Source organism: Chrysemys picta, chromosome 22, assembly GCF_011386835.1.
Source record: "Chrysemys picta bellii isolate R12L10 chromosome 22, ASM1138683v2, whole genome shotgun sequence".
Lineage (NCBI taxonomy): Eukaryota > Metazoa > Chordata > Testudines > Emydidae > Chrysemys > Chrysemys picta.
This window is the reverse complement of record NC_088812.1, coordinates 21462911-21486681: the sequence shown is the minus strand read 5'-3', so window position 1 is coordinate 21486681 and position 23771 is coordinate 21462911. Positions and strand designations below refer to the sequence as shown.

The 23771-nt window shown below is 52.6% G+C and overlaps 1 protein-coding gene and 1 long non-coding RNA gene across 13 annotated transcripts in view; both read left to right on the top strand.

Moving 5' to 3' along the window:
* LOC101933864 (ultra-long-chain fatty acid omega-hydroxylase-like) overlaps positions 1-7174 on the top strand; it is a 29751-nt gene extending 22577 nt beyond the window's left edge. For 10 of the 12 annotated variants that reach the window (XM_024113284.3, XM_042858948.2, XM_042858950.2 and 7 more), the window contains 6 exons: positions 3463-3529; positions 3979-4108; positions 4754-4887; positions 5017-5081; positions 5687-5769; positions 6110-7174. In XM_024113284.3, the coding sequence (XP_023969052.2) occupies positions 3463-3529; positions 3979-4108; positions 4754-4887; positions 5017-5081; positions 5687-5769; positions 6110-6314 (684 nt within the window). In that variant the 3' untranslated portion in view covers positions 6315-7174. The remainder of the gene's footprint in view (positions 1-3462; positions 3530-3978; positions 4109-4753; positions 4888-5016; positions 5082-5686; positions 5770-6109) is intronic. The other 2 variants (XM_065575596.1, XM_042858949.2) reach the window with 2 other exon arrangements.
* Positions 7175-16826: 9652 nt separating this feature from the next.
* Positions 16827-21773, top strand: LOC135977065 (uncharacterized). The gene is made up of 2 exons (XR_010594399.1): positions 16827-19270; positions 19329-21773. It is a non-coding gene; the product is annotated as an uncharacterized LOC135977065 (long non-coding RNA).
* The last annotated feature ends 1998 nt before the right edge of the window (positions 21774-23771 follow it).

Here is a 23771-nt window from a genome sequence, read left to right as displayed (position 1 = left end):
ACTCTGTCCCTGCAGCCTTCCCCAAGGGGGTTTGCAGTGGCCAGCAAGTTCCCTTAGCTTTTCCAAGAAGGGATTCTTCCACAGCTCGGTCTGGAAATCAGCTGCTGGAGGAGGGAATGGGACCTGCTCCCTCTGGCTGGCTAGTCCTGGGATCACAGCCCCCCTGAGCCCTGTCCCTGGTAGCTTCCTCCCTGCTATGTAATCACTTCCCAGCAGCACTTCTGGACCAGGCAAACCTGGTTGGCAGCCAACCTGCCCTGCCTGTGTGTCCCCCCACTCAGCTGGGGTCTCAGCTCCCACCGTGCTCAGCGCTGCCCTTGCTGTCCCAGTGGGGGCAGGCAGCGAGCTCCCGGCTCTGGTCACAGCATCAGAGCCAGCGTTAGCCCCCTCTCCGGTGTGCAGGGGGGGGGGGGGGGGCGGGGAACATTTCTCCGACACACTCAGCCCCAGGGATCTGGTTACAGGTAGACAGGTATTCAGAGCCCAGCAGCCCCTCCCTCCTGCCAGCCAGGTTATTTGCATTTTCACTGATCATTTCCATCTTAGCCAATTGGTTCCCTTAATTCAAATTCAAATCCTCGTCCCTTACAGTAGCAGGGCCTGGATCCTGTCCCAAAGAGTCACAGTCACTCCCCAACAGGACCTCACAGCCGATATCCTGGAGAACCCCAACGACCAGCCAGCCCGACCCCACCTGCATCTGCACAGGGATCTGGGCCATAGGCAGGGCGAGGGCCTTTATCCCGGGGACCTTCACCCAGGTCACACAGCCCCTCAGCATCTGCAGCTGCACCAGCTGGGGCCTGACAACAGTTCTCTCTATCCCAGGGTCTTGCCACCCCAGTCATGTCTCCCCATTGACCCCCATCTTCCGCTCCCACTGGGGGTCCGAGGGGCCTGAGCCCAGGAGACTCCACACAGACATATAGGCCCGGGCCAGGAGTGGGAGCTTGTCCACCACCCCACCCATCTGGCTGACAGTGTCTATGGCCTTGGGACACAGCAAGGGAGCTAGATACCGGGGCTTTTCCGCAGGGTCTCCCTGGTTCAAATCACCCGCCTGTGTGAAGGCAGTGCAGTGGGCATCCACATCCCCTCCTTCCTTAACCAGGGGCAGCAATTTAGTGTCAAGGTTCCCTGCAAAACTGGCAACCCAGGGTCTATCCCCACTCACCCCTGGGAAGTCCCCTATGCCTCTCCACTCCACCATCACCAGTCCATGCTGCTGTTGCTTTTCCTCAGGCTCTTGCTCTCTCTCATGGTCCTGTCGCTCTCTCGGACTCAGCTCCAATTCCATCCATCTCCGATCCCCTGATGGGGAACCCGATCGTGAAGACCCTCGTCCGGTTGGGGACCAGATTTTTGGGGATGCCTGGCTACCACTCCAGCTGCTCCCAGATCCTCTTGTAGTCCCATCTGGGTCAGGAATCTACTCCTTAGAGTAATGGTCCTCCTCCAGCTTCATGATTAACTGTGCCTTGGTGAACTTTCCAATGCGTAACCCTCTCTTTTTGCACAGGATTACAATGTCCTTCTTAAGGAGATGGTGATAGGCCATCACTCCGCTGTTCCCAAGTTGCTTTGGACTCAGAGGCCCGTGTGCTCTCAACTCCCCCATGGTTTCCAGGAAGACCCCTAGTGTGCCAGCCCTTCTCGTGGTCACCGCCTCTTTGCCAGGGTTGAGCTTCAGACTCCTCCGCCCCTGGGACTGCTGGCTGCAATCCCCAGGGGAACCCTGTTACTGCAAAAGTCTTTCTCTCTCCTAGGGTCGAGTGGCAAGCTCCTCCACCCCTGAGACTGCTCGCTGAAGTCCTCAGGGGGACCCCATTCCTCCAACAGTCCTTCTCGCTGGTCACACACTCCCAGAGGTTAATCGCCCCCCAAAACCGTCCCTCTCTGAGCTTTCAGCACACCTGGTCCTCATTATCCCCCCTCTGTTTTTCTGCTCCCCAGTCACTTACTGCAAGAAGCGCCATTCACGAGGCGCAGTACATCCCACCACTGCCACCAGTTGTCATGGAGTCCCTGGGCGATGCTTTGGAACTGCTCCCCACAAAGCCAGTCAGGACTTTGGGGAGTTTCCTCTCCCATGGAGCAGACTGTCTTCAGGGCAAGAAGTTCACATGGCTTCACCTCCTGGGTCTGCCCTTGGAGCATTCAGCATATGCCCCTCCGTGCGCTTCCCACAGTGAGTCCACCCAGGCGGGGTCCTGGGGAAGCCAGAGGGTCCTGCACTCACCCACACTTCGCAGTCAGACGTGACTCTCAGCTAGCCGGTAAAACAGAGGTTTATTAGATAACAGGAAAACGGTCTAAAACAGAGCTTGCAGGTACAGCAAACTGGACCCCTCGGCCGGGTCCATTCTGGGGTCCCATGAGCCAGACACCCCCATCTGCCCTCACTCCTAGTCCCCAGCCAGCTCCAAACTGAAACCCCGTCCAGCCCCTCCTTCTCAGGGCCTTGTCTCTTTCCCTGGCCAGGAGGTCTCCTGATCTCTTTGTTCACCTTTAGCTATTTCCTTGCAGGGGGGCAGGGGCCCTGGCCATTTGTTGCCAGGGAGACAGAGTGTCAGTGATTTATGCACACTGGCCTTTATCCCACCACCTAGAGACTTAAGAAATGCATTGGGGAAACTGAGGCACCTAAACAGTATTCACAGGAGGTCACTGATGTCCTGTTATTGGCCAAGGCAGCACAGTGGGAGGCCGTGCCCTCGGGAGCTGGTGGTTCGTTCACGTCTGGGCAGGACGTTGCCAGGTGGAAGGTGCTGTGTGATGTCTGTCACATCAGGACTCACCCCCCTGCCCCGTGTGGCAGCTCCCCACCCCAGCTCACCTCTGCTCCGCCTCCTCCCTGAGCACGCCGTCGCTGCTCCACTTCTCCCGCCTCCCAGGCTTGCGGCGCCAATCAGCTGTTTGGCACCGCAAGCCTGGGAGGGAGAGAAGCAGGGCGGGGCGGCGTGCTCAGGGGAGAAGGTGGAGCAGAGGTAAGCTGGGACGGGGAGTTCTCCTGCATGCTACCCCTCTGCTTACTTGCTGCAGGCGGCCCTCCCCGTTCCCCCCTCCCCCTCGCCCCAGCTCCCTCCGCCGAAATGCTGACGACGACCGGGGTGGCCGAGGATCCGGCCGCCGCGGTCGCCACCGAAGAAAATGCCGCCCCCCAAATGCTAGCACCCTAGGCAACCGCCTAGGATGCCTAATAGGTTGCATCGGCCCTGGGCACCTCTGGGGAGCTCGAACACCAGAGCCAGGCTGGGCATGGGGGGAGGGGAAACCCACCTTGGGGTTGGGGCTGTGGGGCAGGGCAGGGGCTGCCTCTTTCCCTGGGCTGGTGTGGAGGGGAGATGGCCTAGCTCACTCCACCCAGAGATGTCACATCCTCCCAGGCTTGGAGATGGGGCAGGTGTGGGCTGGGCCCCCTGGGAGCCAGGTTACCCGTCCAGCAGTGTGTGCTTTGTGCAGGATGAGGACGGCCAGGACCTGTCAGATGAGGACATCGCAGCTGAGGCCGACACCTTCATGTTTGAGGGTGAGAAGTCGCCTTGGGCGGGCGGGACGGTGGCCCTCCTGCTGACCTCACAGCCTCATGTGGGGGGATGGGGTCTCCACAGATGACATGGCTCGGGTGTGGGGGGGGCGGTGGAGGCTAGAAGAGCTGGGTTCAATCCCTGACTCTCAGTGACCTGAGTGTGCCTTTCTGTGAAATGGTGCTAAGACAGATCTGCCCCTGGGCACTGCCAGACAGTCCCAGCAATAGAGGGGGATGCTAGAGGGGGCAGATGCTCAGTCACCCCACTCACCCCCCATGCACGAGGGGCCTGGAGTTCACACTGACACTGCCAGAGAATCACGGGGAGCAAGGCCCCAGAGGAGGTGCTGGCAGGAGCTGAGCCGGGCAGGGTCACTCCAGCTCCGGACTCTCCATGGTCCCTCTCTGCCCCCCGGCGGCTCTCATGCTGCGCTGGCCTCTCTGTGCAGGCCACGACACCACAGCCAGCGGCCTCTCCTGGGTGCTGTATAACCTGGCCTGTCACCCCGAGTACCAGGAGCGCTGCCGGGAGGAGATCAAGGACTTAATGCAGGACAAGGAGTCGGAGGAGATTGAATGGTGAGATGGCTGTTCCTGCTGCAGTGCTGGCTCTGTCCAGTGCAGTGCTGACCACCAGCACCACAACTTCCAGGGCCTGTGTGGCCTCCCCCACCCTTTACTCCCAGCACAGCCCCCGCTCCACCTGTGAGGGTTAGCACAACTGCTGCCCTCCCCTTCCCCCCATCCATGCCTAGAGCTGGGGTCCCTTCACCTCTGCCAGCCCCACAAGCTGGAGGGCTTCCCCTGCAAGATGGGCCGAGGCTGCTCTCCAGTGCCCTTTCTGTCTTAGCAGCTGGCTTTGGACTGGAGTCAGCTTCTTATCTTTGGACTGAGCTTGCTAGCTGCAGTGTTGAGTTAACCCGTTCTCTGCTTTCTTCTTTCTTCCCCTTCATCTCAGCCTCTCCTACTCCTGCAAAGGAATCTTCCACTCTCCACTCACACACCGTTTACCCTCCCCAAAATGCTTTGCGATGCTTGCAACAGCGTTAGCAATATACAATGCTGATCTACCATCCCTGGGGACTCCCTAAGGGAAGGGGGCCATTGGGCTGTGACATCATGCAGATGCGAGTCTGTCCCAGCCCCAGTGCCTGGCTCATGGGCTCACACTGGGCTTCTCATGCATCCACCTCCGGGGCCAGCGCTAAGCTCTGCTCTCTGCAGGGAGGACCTGTCCCAGATGCCCTTCTCCACCATGTGCATCAAGGAGAGTCTGCGCCTGCACCCGCCTGTCCCAGCTGTATCCCGGCGCTGCACTGAGGACATCAAACTACCCGACGGATGTGTCCTACCCAAAGGTGCCAGCCTCCTTCCCTGCCCCCCAGCCAGGGGCATGGCACTGGATCTGGGCCTATAACCCCTGAGGCCCTCAACACCTCCCTTCCTTCTTCCTTTCCTCTCTAACGAGGCAGTTTCCTCTCTGGCAGGGAACATCTGTCTGATCAGTATCTACGGGACGCATCACAATCCTGCTGTCTGGCCGGAGCCCCAGGTATCGCTGGTCACTCTGTTCTGTCCCTTTGGCTGTACTCCACCCCACGGCCACCTCCAGCATCACACTAGGAGGTGCTGTGCTGCAGGGGGTGGGATTGGGGGACTCAGAAGGGGGTGCTGTCCCCTCGCAGTCACTGCTGGCCCAGTGCCCCAGCATGGCACTAGGGGGCGCTGTGCTGCAGGGGGCGAATTGGGGGGCTCGGTAGGGGGTGCTGTTCCCTCAGAGTCACTGCTGACACAGTGCTTCAGCGTGGCATTAGGGGGTGCTGAAATGCCAACAGTCTAGCAGCTTCCTATTCCCAGCGACCCTCCCCAGAGAGGAAGCTTTTCCCCTGCCCCTGAGCTCACCTAAAGGCGAGTGAGGGTCGCACCCCCATTCACTGGGCAGGGCTGGGTCACTGGGCCTGACCCGGCTCTGAGTGTTGGGTGGAGGCAGAACCATCCCCGCTGCCAGCGCATGGCCCCAGCAGGCAGCTCGGTCTTCGGGAGCCTGGTGTCCATGCTGCACCTGGGTGTGGGGGCTGTCTTTGCTCCCTCCTTGGCTCAGGGACACCAGCCCTGCCCCCCCGTTCCCCTCACTGTGCCCTGTGCTTGCTGATCCAGGCCTATAACCCACACCGCTTCAACCTAGAGAACGCCAAGAACCAGCCCCCGCTGGCCTTCATGCCCTTCTCTGCTGGACCCAGGTAACCTGCCTGCCGGGCTCAGAACCCATCGCCGCACGAACTGCCTCCTCCCTCCTCCCCCCCCCGGCTGCCCACCAGCGAGTGGCTCCCTGTTGGTGCCCTGGCTGCAGTGAAGCATTGTGGGATACACAGGACGTTGCCTCTGGTCAGTGCTGGGGTCAGCTGTTATTGCTGAGGATCTGTCCCTTCTCCCAGAGGGGGTTGGGCTCCCCCCAGCATCTGTCTGTCCCTGTGGGCAGTGGGTTCTGGGGTGTCTGTCCCTGCTCCCCCATCCCTGCTCTCACATGGCGTGTGGTTTCCGGGCGAAGAGCACTGGCTGACACACCTGGCTCTCTCGCAGGAACTGCATCGGGCAGAACTTCGCCATGGCAGAGATGAAGGTGGTGCTGGCGCTGACGCTGCTGCGCTTCGCAGTGGGGCTGGATGAGAGCAGGCCTGTGCGGCGCAAGCCCGAGCTGATCCTGCGCAGTGAGAACGGGCTGTGGCTGCACCTGGAGCCGCTGGTGCTCAGCCGTGAGAGCCGTCCCCCTGCACCGTGCTCCTAGGGCCATCCACTCCCACCTGCTGCGGGGGATCCAGCCTGCTCCACACAGCTCAGGGGCCTGCTGAGTGGAGGACCAGGTGGGGATCATGGTGGGTGTGACGCACTTTATATGATTTTATGAAAATATGCTAATGTAACTGGAACAGGCTTCATGTGAAAGGTCTCTTGTAAGGTATCATTACAGAGCTTATGATCTAATGAGTGTGATCATCCTATTTGTATAAATGTACCACTCTTGTATCTGAAACTAGAAATATGAAATATAACTCTGAGGGCCTATTGTAATTATGCAAAGTGTTAGCCATTAATGGTGGTTTGGAATCTTGATGACTCCCATTAACCAGGACAATTGTCTGCAGATGACTGTCTTTTACCTGTAAGTCTTCCTGTATATGTGTGTGCTGTCAAGTGGGTAATGAAGTCTTACAGTGACATGTGATCATATCACCTAAACTGGAATCCATCTTTAACCTGGTGCTTTTCCATTGGGGGTGGGGGGGTGGGAACCCAGAGGGACAAAGGATTCCCATCTTATGCAAAAGATATATAAGTGGGTGAACCAGAGAAATGAGAGAGCCATCATGAGGAATCCCCTAGCTACCACCTGAGCTGGAACAAGGGCTGTACCAGGGAAAGGATTGTGCCCAGACTAGGAAGCCTCCAGTCTGTGAAAGAGACTTATTGAAATATCTTTCAGGGTGAGATTTTATCTGTACTCAGTTCTATTACTGTATTAGGCTTAGATTTGCGTGTTTTATTTTATTTTGCTTGGTAATTCACTTTGTTCTGTCTGTTACTATTTGGAACCACTTAAACCCTATTTTCTGTATTTAATAAAATCACCTTTTACTTATTAATTAACCCAGAGTATGTATTAATACCTGGAAGGGGGGGGGCAAACAACTGTGCATATCTCTCTATCAGTGTTATAGAGGGTGAACAATTTATGAGTTTACCCTGTATAAGCTTTATCCAGGGCAAAACAGATTTATGTGGGGTTTGGACCCCATTGGGAGTTGATCATCTGAGTGTTAAAGACAGGAACACTTCTGTAAATTGTTTTCAGTTAAGGCTACAGCTGTTAGGGAACGTGGTTCAGACCCTGGGACTACCGGGTCTGGCTCAAACCAGGCAGGGCACTGAAGTGCTAAGCTGTTAGCGCAGGAAAGCGGGGGCAGATGTAGTCTTGTCACATCAGTTGGCAGCTCCCAAGGGGGTTTCTGTGATCCAACCTGTCACAGTGGGATTAGGGATTAGCATAAACCTGGGAGCCAGCTCTCTTCTCTAATCCAGACCAGCCCTCTGTACCAAAGGAGGTGCTGTGGGGTCCAAGCATTGGGCCCCTAAGGTGCTGCAGGCTCCTTTCAGATACTAGCTGCTTAGCCCTCCCACACCTGCCCCTGGGAGGAGGGCGACAAGTGCCTTTCCCCAGCCCCGCTAGATGCCCATGGCCACCTGATGTCTCAGAGCTAGAAATGGAGCCCAGCAGCCTGGCTCCCAGCTCTGCCCACTCACAGTCTAGGCGACCCCCGTGGCCTGCGTTCCCTGCCCCCACTGGCCAGAGTCAGGGTGCCCGGCAGTTCAGCCACTAGCCTAGGATGTGGGAGACCCATGTTCAATTCCCTTCTCTGCCACCGGCTCTCTGCATGGCCTTGGGCAAGTCACTCAGCCTCTGGCCCTCAACTCCCATCAGTGCGATGGGGCCAATGGCCCTGCCCACGGGGGGTGAGGATAAATGCAGTCGGGGGGTGAACTGCCAGATACTTATGGTGGGGCATCTAAGAACACGTGGTCAATAACCCTAAATGCTATGGGCTCATTAGTGGATCAGCCCCTGCGTTCCCCCCAGCCCAGGGCCAGCCCCCCCGTGTCCTGATGCTGTTGTCTGGAGCTAAGGGTCTGGTCTGTCTCTCACTCCCCTTCCCTGGAGGGTAGGAATCTTCCCTCCTGCCTGTTCCCCCTACTTCTGCACTCAGCAATCCACCTGCCTGGTCTGGGGCAGGAACAGCTGAGAGGCCTGCGGGCAGGTGGCTCCGTGCCCTGGCCGATCTTCCTGAGGGGCCCCCCAGGGCCCGGGTGAGAGCTTCTGACTTGGTCTGCTGTGGGTGGCTTTGGGGTGGGGCAGCAATCCAGGGGGCAGCTGCCTAGGAATCGCAACTGCTGCCTGCAGTCACCCAGGGGAGTTGGGGCAGGGAACCTGTACGTGTCTGTTTCCTTCACACACACACACACACACACACACACACACACACACACACACACACACAAAATGGGGAACTGTACTGCCAGAGTGCCCAGGGGGGCTGGCTGCAGACCCAGCAGGGACCCGCTCTCTGCCACAGGGAACTCATGGTTCAAAGACACAAACAATGGTTGAGGACAGAGAGGAGGGGGCCAGGTGTGGCCCCTGAGGCGGCTGGACCTGGAACTGGTTTCATGATATTTCTAAGTTCGTTCCAGAGCACGGCGAAGTCCGTCCCACTGCTGCAGGGACGAGGCCACGGGGCTTTGGGATCCGGCCTTTGGGGAGCGCGGTGCGGCATTCCGCGGGGGGGGCACTCCGGCGGCGCGGCGCTCGGCCGGGGGGGGCGGCATGGGGCGCGGCGCTGGGGTGGGGGGTGTTCCGGCAGCAATCGGCTGGGGGGGGCGGGCTACGGCGGCGCGGCACTCGGCGGGGGTGGGCAGTGCTGGGGGGGGTGGCGCGGCGTGGCGCTCGGCAGGAGGGCGGCGCTGGGGGGTGGCGTGGCGTGGCGCTCGGCGGGGGTTTGGGGGGGAGGCGGCACTTTTTTTTGCTGCTTGGGGCAGCAAAAAAGTTAGAGCCGGCCCTGGCAGGAGCCCAGCCCCAGCTGCGCTGCCTGGGCAAAAGGGCCGGGGGTTAACCTCCCACCCCGTCCACGTGAGTCTACTGGGGTGTGGGGGGCACTCACTTTGACAGTGGGTTACACAGCTGTTTACTAGATGGCAGCAGGATATTGGGGCTCAGGAGTCTTGGGTTTTGCATCTGTCTTGGGGAGGAGACAGGAATCACAGCCAATAGTTGGGTGGCAGGACGCCTGGAGTCTATTTCTGGCTCTAGGAGGGAAGTGGGATCTAATGGTTTATAGCATCAGAGATTTCAAGGCCAGAAGCAACCACTGTGCTCAGCCAGTCTGCCCTCCTGCATAGCACAGCCAGAGATCTGTTAGACAGAGACCCTCAAGCTTTATTTAAGAACTCCGGGTGATGGAGAATCTGCCCTCCCCTTTGAGTCAGCTGTTCCTAGGGTTAAATCCCCTCCCTGTTAAACATTGTCACCATATTTCCAATCTGACTTTGTCTCGCTTCAGCCATTGGTAGCCATAGGGATTAGCCTGGTAAGGCATAGGCATATAGTAAGCAGTGGCGTAGCCAGCTTCTAAGAGGAGGGGGAGCAAACATAAAAAAGGCCCCCCCTGGCTCCTCCTCTGACCACGCCCCCCTTGGCTGGCTCCTCCTCCGGCCGCTCCACCCCTTCCCCCCATGGCTCCTCCAGCCCTGCTGTGCCACCCCCGCAGCCCCCCAGCTTCATTCCTCTGGCCGCGGCTGCTGGCCACCACACTGCGCCCCCCCCCCCCCCCCCGCTGCTCCGGCCGTGCCCGCCACCCCCCATTGCTGCCGGCCACCAGCCTGCGCCTCCCCCTGCTCCTCCGGCCACGGCAGCATGGTGCGCCTCCCCCCGCTTCTCCGGCCGCACGCCTGCCACCCACCCATAGCTGCCGGCCATGCTGAGGCCTGCAGGTGGGCAGCCTGCACCCCCTCCCCGCTCCTCCGGCCGCGCGCCCGCCACCCACCCATAGCTGCTGGCGGTGCTGCGGCCTGCGAGCGGCCAGCCTGCACCTCCCCGGGCTTCAGCCGCGCTGCAGGCTGCATGGTGTACGCCCCCGCTCCTCCAGCCATGTGCCCGCCACCCACCTATAGCTGCCAGCCATGCTGTGGCCTGCGGGCGGGCAGCCTGGACACCCCCCCCCCCGCTCCTCCGGCTGCAGCAGCATGGTGCGCCTCCCCCCGCTCCTCTGGCCCCCCATAGCTGCCAGCCGTGCTGCAGGCAGCCAGCCTGCGCGCCCCCCTCACTCCTCCGGCCGCCTTTGGAAAGGCGCTGCTTTGGGGAAATTTGCTGAGGGGAAGCGGCTGCTTCCCCTGCACCCCACTAGCTACGCTACTGATGGTAAGGCAGAAATGCAATAAACCTACACGTCTCAAGGCCTGGAAGATAATAGCTTAGCTAAATTAATTAGGGTGTAAGGCCCCAAAGCCTTAGAGTCAGGGCCAGTTCTAGCTTTTTTGCCACCCCAAGCAAAGAAAAAAAACTGCGGCCGGAATGTTGCCCCTTAAAATGTGCCACACGTGCTTCCTCTGCTGGTGCCTAGAGCCGGCCCTGTTGGTACCTCGGTGTGGTGAGAGTCTAGTGTCTCCTCGGAATACACTGCCAGTGGCAACCCCAGGGAGGCCACGCCTCTTTGCTACACAGCACTACAAATTTTTGTCAACCTAAATTACATTAGCATACAGCCATCGCAGTTATTACAGAGTGATTAGGGAAGTTTTTGAAATGCCTCATGGGGCTGAAATGAGTCATGCTCTGCAAATCCTGCAGGCTGAGGCGCCCCGTGCTCACAATACTCACGAGAGTAGTGCAGAGCTGTGCTTGCTCCATGCTTCTGTCAGAGATGGCAGACAGTGAGAAGGGACGTGCAGGTTTCTGGGGATTTTGAAAAGAGTTGTGAAATATTATGGGATGCGGAACACTGCATTATGGAAAGTTGAACACATGCTCCCGGTCACCCCTGCGCGTCCTCACCAGGAGCACTTATGTCAATTCAGAGTGCATGTCTGGAGTGGCTCACGACCATGAGTGCCTAACTCAGAACAGACTGCCAATATCAGGGCTGACACCCCAAGCTGGTGGTGTGTTCGATAATTAGATTTCACCAAGCCAGTAACAACTGTGAACTCCTGGATCACTATACGAGCCTTACCATGGAGTCACACACAGTCCCCTTAGACTCTCCAGTCTATCCTGCCACTCAGACAAACTGGCCTTAGTGATAAATGGTCACTTTCACCAAAAATGATACCACATTCAGGTTGCTTCCAATCCCAAGAGACCAGTCACCTACCCCAGATCATTTGGTACCCTAGATCCTGCATCAAAGTGATGCCTGTAGCCAATACTGTAAGAAACTAGCTAAAGGTTTATTAATTAGGGAAAAGGACTAAAAGCGTCATTTACAGGTCAAAGCAAGTGAACATGTACAACCAATGAGTTACCATCTAACTCCTGAGAGTGACAGAATTGTTGAGCTCTGTCAATTCAAAGTGTCTTTCAGGGCACCCCAGGAGGCAGCCCCTGGGGATCTCTGGCTTCAGTTTCAAGTCTCTGGCCTTTCAGAGTTCAAACAGCCACAAAGGTGCCGTTTCTTCTAGTCAGGGATTTTTATTCCCTTCCCCCACAGTTCAAGATGATGGGACGAGTCCATGTGCACACCCCTTCTTTGAGGGAGGGCGGGGGGGAGAGCAATCAAAAAAGTCTTTTGTCCTCTGATGTGCAACAATGGTTTGTCTGGTGTCTACTGGCCTTCTTGTGTTGGCCAGAAGATGACAGCTCCTGCGGCAAACCAGTACTTCACACCTGGTAATGTTTCTCTCCTCACTGTGGGGGCTTCCAGTTTCAGAGCAAACACTGAAACTTACCTTATGAATTGGGATACAGACATTACCAGTGAGACTGATGCAGCAGCAACAAACAAGCATTTCACAGAGTCTAAACACTGAACACATTCTTATAAGACTAATCCTTATTTTGAGCAAAACTAACCTGGTCTGATCTCCAGCTCTGGGGCCATTGGTTCTTAGCTAATGCCTGCAGCCAGGACAAGAGCTGGCTCTTGGCCCGTCAGCCTCACACTCGGTGCCTAGGAAATCACTAAGGAGTCCTGCACTTAGGAGGGAAGAATCCCATGCACTGCTACAGGCTGGAGACTGACTGGCTAAGCAGCAGTCCTGCAGAAGAGGACCTAGGGGTTACAGTGGACAAGAAGCTGGATATGAGTCAGTGTGCCCTTGTTGCTTGGCTAGCTCCCAGTACCAAAAGAAAGGGGAAGGCTCGATGGGAAATCAGGACCCTGAGACTGTCAGTCCCCAGGGGCAATGGGGAGAGGCCAGTGCTCCAGGTCAGCTTGATTGACAAGGCAGGGCAGGCTAATGAGGGAGTCAGGAGGCCAGGGGGGTCCTTTCCTTGTGAGCTGAAATTGCCTGGAACAGAGTGGGGCTGAGCTAAGGAGAGAGCAGGAGCCTGAGCTGAGTTGGGGAGCAGAGCTGCACCAGCCAGAGCCAGAGAGAACCAGAGAAGCAGCCCAGGGAGCAGATCCATGCTGGGAGCAGGGCCACAGAAGCAGCCCAGGGAGCAGATCCATGCTGGGAGCAGGTCACAGAAGCAGCCTAGGGAGCAGATCCATGCTGGGAGCAGGGCCACAGAAGCAGCCCAGGGAGCAGACCTGTGCTGGGAGCAGAGCTGCAGCAACCAGAGCCAGAGAGGCCAGAGAAGCAGCCCAGGGAGCTGGAGGCAGAGCAGCAGCAGTGCTGGGGCTGGAGCAGTGAGCACTGTGGGGAGCGAGGGGGGAACCTGGACAGCGGGTGCAGCGCAGGGAGATGCCCCCAGCCAAGAGGCCTTGCAGGCCACACTTGGAAGGGGATCATAACCCTGATGGGGGACTGACCCTGGGAACAAGGGTCCTGCCACCTAGAGTCAGAGGGTGTGTGGCCAGCACCAGAGCAAGTGTCCGACCCGCAGCAGCCCTGCAGCACAGCCAGGGCCTGGGCAGGAAACCTGGGAGCGTGAAGGACAGACTGAACTGCCCTTACATTCCCTAAATATGTAGCATTATATTAGTTATATGCTGGTACCTGGTCAAAGGGGGCTTTTTTGCTTGCTTTATTATCCTCTTGTCTGTTTGTTGTGCTGTTAATATGTGTTCATTAATGACAGTTAAGGACCATCTTGTTCTATGTTTGTACAGGACCTAGCGCAATGGGATCCTGGTCTGTGCCTGGGACTATGAGGCTGTACTGCAATACAAATAATCACATGCTGATCTACAGAAATACTTTTGTACCGTGGCCATCCCCACTGGCTTAAGAGATTAGTCACTGAAAATGGAAGTATGTGAACTTGACATCTGCAGTTTAACTCAGTCCCCTTGTCTCCTGCCCTGAGTGTTCTTTCTGCTCAATACACACTCAATGGTAGCCATGTCCACATAATAGGGTTATGGAGATGGGTCTATGGGAGGGTTTGACTTCCTCTACCATGGGCTGCTATTGCAGGAAGGAGGTTTGCTGGGAAGAGATGGGGTCCGTCTGACCAAGAAGGAGAAGAACATCTTCATGCACTGACTCACCAACTTTATGAGCTTAAAACTAAGTTCCGAGGGGGCAGGTGAAAAAAGCCACCAGTTAAAAAATGGTGACCTTAATAGAGGACTAGATGTTTGGGGAGAAGTAGATGTGAAAAATTGCAGTAGAATTATAGGAGAAAGAGGGAAATCCATGAGGGCATCTTTAGGAGTAATAATAATGGGGAATAAACAGTAAGAACTGGGAATTTTAGTACATAAGTCATAACTGAGCTTAACTGGCACCACAGATACTTGCTGGGCTAAATCTCATGACTGGAACATTGGTATAGAGGCCTATGGCTTGTTCAGGAAGGACAGGCAGGAAAAAAAGAGAGGAAGTATTGCATTGTACACTTGTTCTGAAGTCTGGAAGGAGGTGAGAAGCAGACCAGTTGAAGGTCTCTGAGTAAAGATAAAATGCAAAGGGAAGATAGGAAGAATAGGAAGAGGCCAATATGGCTCCATCAGAAGTTTTTTAATGACCTGAAAATCAAAAAGAAATCATTCAAAATGTGGAATTACTAAGGAGGAGTACAAAAGAATAGCATTTATGTGTAAGGACAAAATCAGAAAGGGTAAGGCACAAAATAAGTTATACATAGCAAGGGACAAATGGAATTGGAATTCTTTTTCCATATGGTATGCTGCAAAGAGTGTCATCAATAAAAATTAATGTCGTTGATTTGTTTGGCAGGACATGGAAATGAAGTATACATTTCAATTCATTGTAAAACAATATAAAATCAATATTTGTAATACAGTCCAATAAGGTTTCATCAAGCTTTTTGATCAACCGAATTAAAAAGCAAAGGAAACCAACTACACTCAAGTGTCACTGTGCATTCTCCAAGGCAGTTTCTTCTCTCTCTTTGTTTGGTGCTTTTATTTTATATAAATTCAACCAGGAGCAGATTTTCAGATAAAACCAAGATTGGAAAGTGTGGCAAAGTGAGAGAGGGACCGAACCAAAATTCAAAATGATTTAGAGAGAATGAGAAATTCTACACTGGAGCAAATTTAGCCACCTATTGGACTGCTTACATGTATGGGCCCAGATATTGAAATGTATTAAGGTTCCTAACATCTATTGATTTCAGTGCGAGTTAGGAGCCTAAATACCTTTGAGGATCTTGACCATAGTCCTTTCCAGCAAAGTGAAAGAGTTCATGTAATTACAGCACTTACCTGGTCAGCAGCAGTGTATGTGATGTCACAGTCACATCGATGTCATAATAGTGCTTGCATAATCTTAACTGGCTATCCTGGACATGACAGACTGAGAGGCCAACTGCCTATCAGTACTGGAGCTCTTTGGAGAAAGGGCTGGAGGAAGTATTGAGGAAAGATTAAAACATGAATAAATTTGTGATTGAGCAGGAGGTAACCGACAGAGGTAAGGGTCAGCATTGTATTCTCTATATCCATTCTATATTCACACACACATTCAGAAAGCATAGGCATACAGCTAGATTAGTTGTAATGGTCTCCATTTCTATGACCAGAACCTCAGCTCCTGTAAACCAGTGTCGCTCTGTTGACTTCCTTATAGCTGTGTTGATTTACACCAGTTGAGGAGTTGGCTGACAGCCTCTGGACCTGCAAACTTTCCTGAGAATCTGAGTTTCTATTGAATGTTATGGGGAAGGTCTTCCTTCTTTTCTCCCAGTTGTTTTATGTTTATTATGGGTCTGCATTTTGTGTCTTCTGCATACATGGAGCCAACATCTAGCTGTGGAATCCATCAGAGATGGGGGAAATTAGAACAATAAATGCAGAAGAACTTCTCCTCTAGCTGTCTAAATGAAGCTCTGCTAATATCTTAAATGCAGGATAACAAAGTATGGGGTCACATTTCTTAACAACACTAGTGCTCCTAATCCCACACTATCACTACTGCAGCTAGATGGGCAGTTTAGGTTACAGTTATGATTCAGTTTGCATCTGGGTGTTAGAACTGAAGGATGCAATTTGCATAAAGAATGGGCAATCACCTAACCTCAAGCAGTCTTTCCTGGGAAGGGGAAATCTTGTTAGTTCCTCCTTCATGCTTTGGAATGTTACAATGGAGACAGACAAATATGGCATTTCAGATTTCTTGTTAAATATTAAGTCTCCTGGAGAATTTCTGCCCACAGCTAACAGATACATGGGAGATAAAATCCTGATTTTTAATACATCAGCTATTTCATAGTTTCATAGAATTTAAGGCCAGAAGGGACCATTAGATCATCTAGTCTGACTTCCTATATTTCACAGACCATTAAATTTCACCTAGCAACCCTACACTGAACCCAAAAACTTGTCTTGGACTAAAATATTTCATTCTTTAGGAGACTAAACTGTTGTGTGCCATAGGCAGAGGACAGGAGAACCTGAGGTTCCACCAATGCCTGAGGCCCTTGCAATGGTAGAGAATTGTTTAGGTCAGATATACCCAGATGATCCTAGCAGGTGATCAGAGCCCCATCCTCCCACCCAAAGGTCCCTGCCAATCTGACCAGGGGGAAATTCCTTCCCACCCACAACTCTGGAGATCAGTTGGACCCTGAGCATGTGAGCAGGACATTCTCTGAACCATTTTGGAACACTGGTCCACCCTACTAGGTGTCCCATCTCCTGCTATGGTCAATCCCTGATGCTTCAGATGAAGGTTGGAGGGAACCACCCCACCTCACTCACAGCGTACACCTAGCCAATTGTGCATGGGGAAAAATTCCTTTACAGGATGAACTCCGTTCCATGAGTCTTCTCTGCAAGTATTTAAATGACCATAAAGTAAGATTAAAGGCTTTCTTCAATACAGGGGGCCTAAAGTTAGGCTTTTAAATTCATACTGAGGTCTAAAAAAGTGGCCTGATTTTCAAGAGATACTGAGCCCCCAAAAGTTCCCATCATAGCCAATAGGTACATCTGGGTGCTCAGGATTTTTGAAAATGAGGCCCTGACTAAGCAAAACTCTTAAGCATATGCTTAACTTTAGGTCTATTTGTTGGCTTATGTGGGGATGTATCATCCCTACACCAACCTAATGAAAAGTTCCATGAGGAGGTAAGGGTCACGATGGGACACGTGCCAGGTAATAAATCATGGCCTTATGTAAGGCCCCCTGGTGGTCTAGGATTATATAAGATGATCATGGTCTTATGTAAGGCCCCCTGGTGGTCTAGGATTATATAAAATGAGGTAAACAAATCATGGCCTTATGTAAGGAACGGTTGAACCAATCGGTGTGGGGCTATACATGTGATAAACACATGATTCTCCTTCTTGTCCAATCCGTAGATGTGTTATTATAGCCTAATTGTGTTATGTAATGTAAAGAAAAACTATAAAAGAAAGCTTGCAATAAACAGAATTCGGATTCAGCTTGCAACCACATTGGTCGTGTGCTTTATCCGCTCCGCATGGAACCCCACAAATGGTGACCCCGACGTGATTCGGCTTGGACATCGAGGCAGCCGACTAAAGCGTTCGGTGAGAAAAGGCGGAGGTGGCAGCTGCGGCAGGAGGTACCGGAGGATACCGGCTCCTGGTCGTCCGAGAGAGACGTTCGTGAGCTCACAGCCGACTGAAGCGTTCGGTGAGAAAAGGCGGAGGTGGTAGCCGCGGCAGGAGGTACCGGAGGATACCGGCTCCTGGTCGTCCGAGAGAGACGTTCGTAAGCTCACAGCCGACTATAGCGTTCGGTGAGAAAAGGCGGAGGTGGCAGCCGCTCAGGAGGTACCGGAGGATACCGGCTCCTGGTCGTCCGAGAGAGACGTTCGTGAGCTCACAGCTGACTGAAGCGTTCGGTGAGAAAAGGCGGAGGTGGCAGCCGCGGCAGGAGGTACCGGAGGATACCGGCTCCTGGTCGTCCGAGAGAGACGTTCGTGAGCTCACAGGTGAGCGGCTGCATTTAATAAAATGGGCTCTGCTTTGTCTGCAGAGGAGGAGACGGTGCATGATTTTTTATTACGCATCGCTGAAAAGCGGGGAGAGAAGCTTCCCTCTGACGCGTTGTCCCGTTTGTTGAAATGGGGGCAAAGACGCGGGTTTTTTGTTACTCCTGATACTGTCTTTAATAAAGCAGTCTGGGAAAGCCTCGGCTCTCATCTATGGAAATCGGTTGCCCACGGCAACAAAGAGGCTGTGTCCTTGAGCCAGATTTGGTGCAAATCTAAAAAATTGATTGAGACCCTCACAGCCGAAGCTAAGGTGCAGTCGGCGATAGATGACCTTTTTCAAAAAAGGGTGACCTCTCAGCCTAAGTCGCCTGTACTGACGGAGCCGCCGACTGTCCTGCCCATAGGAGCGCGAAAATTTTTTGGAGGTAAGAACACCTTTATTCCGCTCGCGCCGTCGGCTGCGGCACTGGAACTTGACCCTTGTGATATTCCATTACCCCCCGACACCGAATCTCCAATGGAGGTTTTAAATTCGGACCAGAAGTTTAAAGCTGAAATGTATAAGCAAGGCCTTACACTACAGGAACTTTTGAGTCGCGTGTCACACATTGCCGGAAAGGCACCCCCGCAGTCTCACCTGCTCCGAGCCCTGAAAGGGGGCCCGCCTACATTGGACTATCGAACGAACGCATCCGGGCCCCCCCCCGGGCCAGGCTAAAGCTTGTGCTTGTGGCATGTGGGACTGCTTGACAGGATGCGCAGGCCATCCGCTACACCCTGGCGTGCCGCCGCCAAAGCCACCTCGCCACACGCTACCTGGCCGTCCGTTGGTGGCCCCATCCTCAAATCCTTTCGTTACAACAAGCCCAATAGCCCCTCCTGCGTACTCCTCGGGTGCCCCCTCGCCCGTAGTGCCAAACAGTGATCCGGATACGGGCGGCGGACGTGGCCCACCGGATCCGGCACGAAAATGGTTTGGTTTAATTAAAAAAGCCCACATAAAAGGTCAGTTCCCCCCCAGCGCCTTCCCGGTTGTGACGGACCCGCGTCATCCGGACCAACGGCACTGGGCTCCATTGAATTGGAAGCTCATTAAAGAGGCGCAGAAATCCATTATGTCGTACGACCTGCACAATCCCTATGTGCAATCCCTGATTAAGCAAATCTTTGTGGGACAGGCCATGTGCCCCTATGATTCTGTTAAATTTGAGGACATGCTCCTGACGCCGCCACGCAGGAGCCGGACGACAACCCCGCGACACCGGACTTGCACTTGTTGTTTGCTACAACCTAGACACCTGATAATGCTGTACTTCTGTTTGTTCGGACTCCTTATTATAGGAGCAGGGGTCTTTGTATGTCCAAACTCTGTACCTTTTGTTAACCCACGACAAAATGTTTGGATCACCTGGGCGAACCAGACTGGCCAAGAAGCCCTTTTTGCTTGTCCATGGCCACCCCATCGGATCCCTTTAGAACATGTCTTATTGGCTATCCTTATTTACACCCCAATGGTTTTCGTGGGCATTTACGTAATATTACGTTTCTTTAAAAGTTCCTTATTTAAGAAAAAGGGGGGAGGTGTGGGGATGTATCATCCCTACACCAACCTAATGAAAAGTTCCATGAGGAGGTAAGGGTCACGATGGGACACTTGCCAGGTAATAAATCATGGCCTTATGTAAGGCCCCCTGGTGGTCTAGGATTATATAAAATGAGGTAAACAAATCATGGCCTTATGTAAGGAACGGTTGAACCAATCGGTGTGGGGCTATACATGTGATAAACACATGATTCTCCTTCTTGTCCAATCCGTAGATGTGTGATTATAGCCTAATTGTGTTATGTAATGTAAAGAAAAACTATAAAAGAAAGCTTGCAATAAACAGGATTCGGATTCAGCCTGCAACCACAGTGGTCGTGTGCTTTATCTGCTCCGCATGGAACCCCACAAACGGTGACCCCGACGTGATTCGGCTTGGACATCAAGGCAGCCAGGACTTTGCCCAGAGTGAGCTAGCAGAGATCATACTAGACACAGCCGCCAGTGGAGCAGGGATCAATGTTCTCAAACAGTAGACCCAACAGGTATTGTCTCAAAAGCTAAGCAAAGAGAAAGCAGATCCAACCAGAAAAAGGATCTGAGTGGTCAGACTCTATGTCATCTCTCATGAAGAAACTGGAACAATTAAATTTAGATATTAAAGAGGCTCTCAGTGCTGGCTCTTCTCCTTCCAGCACTCCTTCTACCAAAAAGCGCAAACAGCCGTGCCCTGTTAAGGTGGAAACAGGCCTTCTTCACAAAGATCATCAAAGAAAGGGAATCTGTGGAAATAAGAGGGCAGGCTACCAAGATTTAGATGGTTTGCCAAGCTCAGTGTCAACTGGAGCACGACCTAAAAACTGAAGCGTTCGGTGAAGAAAAGGCGGAGATGGCAGCCGCAGCAGGAGGTACCGGAGGATACCGGCTCCTGGTCGTCCGAGAGAGACGTTCGTGAGCTCACAGCCGACTAAAGCGTTCGGTGAGAAAAGGCGGAGGTGGCAGCCGCAGCAGGAGGTACCGGAGGATACCGGCTCCTGGTCGTCCGAGAGAGACGTTCGTAAGCTCTCAGCCGACTAAAGCGTTCGGTGAGAAAAGGCGGAGGTGGCAGCCGCGGCAGGAGGTACCGGAGGATACCGGCTCCTGGTCGTCCGAGAGAGACGTTCGTGAGCTCACAGCCGACTGAAGCGTTCGGTGAGAAAAGGCGGAGGTGGCAGCCGCGGTAGGAGGTACCGGAGGATACCGGCTCCTGGTCGTCCAAGAGAGACGTTCGTGAGCTCACAGGTGAGCGGCTGCTTTTATTAAAATGGGCTCTGCTTTGTCTGCAGAGGAGGAGATGGTGCATGATTTTTTATTACGCATCGCTAAAAAGCGGGGAGAAAAGCTTCCCTCTGACGCGTTGTCCCGTTTGTTGAAATGGGGGCAGAAACGCGGGAATGTACAAACAGGGCCTTCAGCTACAGGACATGCTGAATCAGTTGTCCCATTTGGCCGGTGAGAGCCATCCCCCGCAGTCCCACACATTGCGAGCCCTGAACCAGCCCGGCTTTCCTGTCACCAATAATGTTTGTACCCCAAAGTTCCGGGCAGAGTTCCCGGGGCAGGGTGAGCAGTTGCAGAATAGGTTAAAAAGAATGGCGGAGCCAGGCTTATCTAACTTTGAAAGGACATATAGGAAAAAACCACCGGAAAAGATCCCTCCGGCAGATGATATTGCTACCCGAACACCATGCCACCACACAGAAGCCGAACAACGGCCCCGCAACACCGGACCTGCACTTGTTGTTTGTCACAGCCTAAACACCTAATAATGCTGTGCTTCTGTTTGTTCGGACTCCTTATTATAGGAGCAGGGGTCTTTGTATGTCCAAACTCTGTACCTTTTGTTAACCCACGACAAAATGTTTGGATCACCTGGGCGAACCAGACTGGCCAAGAAGCCCTTTTTGCTTGTCCATGGCCACCCCATCGGATCCCTTTAGAACATGTCTTATTGGCTATCCTTATTTACACCCCAATGGTTTTCGTGGGTATTTATGTAATGTTATGTTTTTTAATAGTTCTCCATATATTTCCCAGTTGTTAAATGTCACCTGTCGTCAGTTTTATAGGTTCAAAAAAAGTAGTCAGGTGGCTAGTAATTGTCCTAATGTTAGTTGGACCCTCCTATAGGCCTTATTTAAGAAAAGGGGGGAGGTGTGGGGATGTATCATCCCTACACCAACCTAATGAAAAGTTCCATGAGGAGGTAAGGGTCACGATGGGACACTTGCCAGGTAAACAAATCATGGCCTTATGTAAGGCCCCCTGGTGGTCTAGGATTATATAAGATGATCATGGCCTTATGTAAGACCCCCTGGTGGTCTAGGATTATATAAGATGATCATGGCCTTATGTAAGGCCCCCTGGTGGTCTAGGATTATATAAAATGAGGTAAACAAATCATGGCCTTATGTAAGGAACGGTTGAACCAATCGGTGTGGGGCTATACATGTGATAAACACATGATTCTCCTTCTTGTCCAATCCGTAGATGTGTTATTATAGCCTAATTGTGTTATGTAATGTTGAGAAAAAACTATAAAAGAAAGCTTGCAATAAACAGAATTCGGATTCAGCTTGCAACCACATTGGTCGTGTGCTTTACTTGCTCCGCATGGAACCCCACAGGCTTAGAGTTAAGCATGTGATTAAGATGCTGAATCAGGGCGTAGGTGCCTTAATATGGATTTAGGAGCTTAAGTTTAGGCACCCAGTTTTGAAAATTATGGCCATAAATTATTATTCTGTATGCAATCAAAACTCATAAATTGATAGTAAAGAGGGAAAGGAAGATTATTTTACATGGGGCTCTACTTGAAAGGAGCAAATTTTCTTCATTATGATTTCCCCCAAACACATTGGGTAGTTCAGCAAACAAACCTGGTCATCAGGAGGAAGGAAGAGGATTTACATGAGTCCCAAGTCTACTTCTCACAGTGTTTGGGCTCCTGCAGAATCTTTTCTGGGCAGTGAATTAAAGAGGCCGGCACCAATTTCTACTATCGGTGGTAACCAGCTGAATCCTTTTATTTAATTTCAGGTGTTTATAAGGAGGTGGTTTCCCTCCTGGCACATATGGGTGACCAAGGTAAGGACAAAATTGTCTTTACAGCTGAGACCAAGCTGGCTAGTGTTGTGACAGTTCTGCTAGAGAAACTACAACAGAATGAGGTAGCACAGTTTCATGAAATTACATCTGCTTTCCATGTGTCTACACCAAATTCTGCCTAACCTCATGGGGGTATAGGGGAATGCATGGGGGTAATTCAGTATAGAACTTGGCCTGGCGCACCATCAGTATAATCAGTATTCACCCTTCAGTCCTCAGGCATAAACTCATAATGCAAAATGCTCTATAAAGAGAGCGTTGTCCTTTTACACACAGTAGAGTACATGGGCTGGATATAGTAAAAGTACACTGTAGGACTAGCAATAATCTCTGAACTGCTTGTCTTGGCCTCCTAGTACTTTAATTATTTGAATTACTTGATTAGTTATGTTAATTAATTTGATTAATTACTTTAATTATTTGAATTACATAGTGCTTATGTATTCATAAGTTATCAGTGAAATTTTTCAATTAAAAAAATCTTCCTTACATTTAAAAATGAATGGAAGGAGCTTCTCCCCAGTGGAGCTGTCTGGTATGATTGCAGTGTGCAGAAGCATTCCTTTTCAAGCAGAACCACTGGAATGTTTAGCCAGTCAAGAGATCTGATTGGCTTTGAACATTCCAAAGTGCTTTATGACCTTGGCATGCAGGTCACATAGATTTAGAGACTCGCAGGAGACAGAGATGGAAAAGACCTATTGGATCAGCCAGTCCATTTCCCTGCTAATGCAGGAGCATTCCCAGTGGCCATTTTGCACTGTTTTGGCCAAAAAAAATTTAAAATCCCCTAATGCCTGAGCTTCCACCACTTTCCTAGGAAGACTATGTCATAGCCTAATAGACCTGTCTCACAGTTATGCATTTTTTCTGTTATTAAAGTCTACATTGTATGTCTTCTTTTAGTTTAATCCCATTACTCCTACTTTTACTAAATGTATTATACTAAAAAATTCCTCTCCCTCCTTGGTGTTCACACCCTTCAGATACTTGTATGGTATTATCATGTCTCCCTCATAGACAGCTCTTTCAGTCTGTCTGCAGAAGCAGAGGTCTGCTTGGGCCCAATTTTTAAGCCCAACCTGAACTGGCCCCAAGCCCACTCACCTCACCCTGAGAGGGTTGAATCATTTTCCATCCTGATCCCAACCCTCCCCCACAAACCGGATACTGCCACCGCATCCTGCTCATGGGGCCGGCGCAGCAGCAACAATGTGCAGCAATGGCTTCATCCTCTGACGCTGCCCCCTGGGTATGTGCTGCAGAGAGAGAGAGAGATGCTGTGACTCCTCGGCACCCTCACTCCACAGCGCATGCAGCGCAGAAAGGAGGTGGTGCCTGGCAGGAACATGCAGTCACGGTTGTGCCGATCCCATGGGCTAAAGGAGGAGAGCCGACCTGACCCGAGCCCAAGAGGGGTTTTCTCATCCAACCTGACCCTGACGCCTGTAGTCAGGTCCCGTAGGATTTGG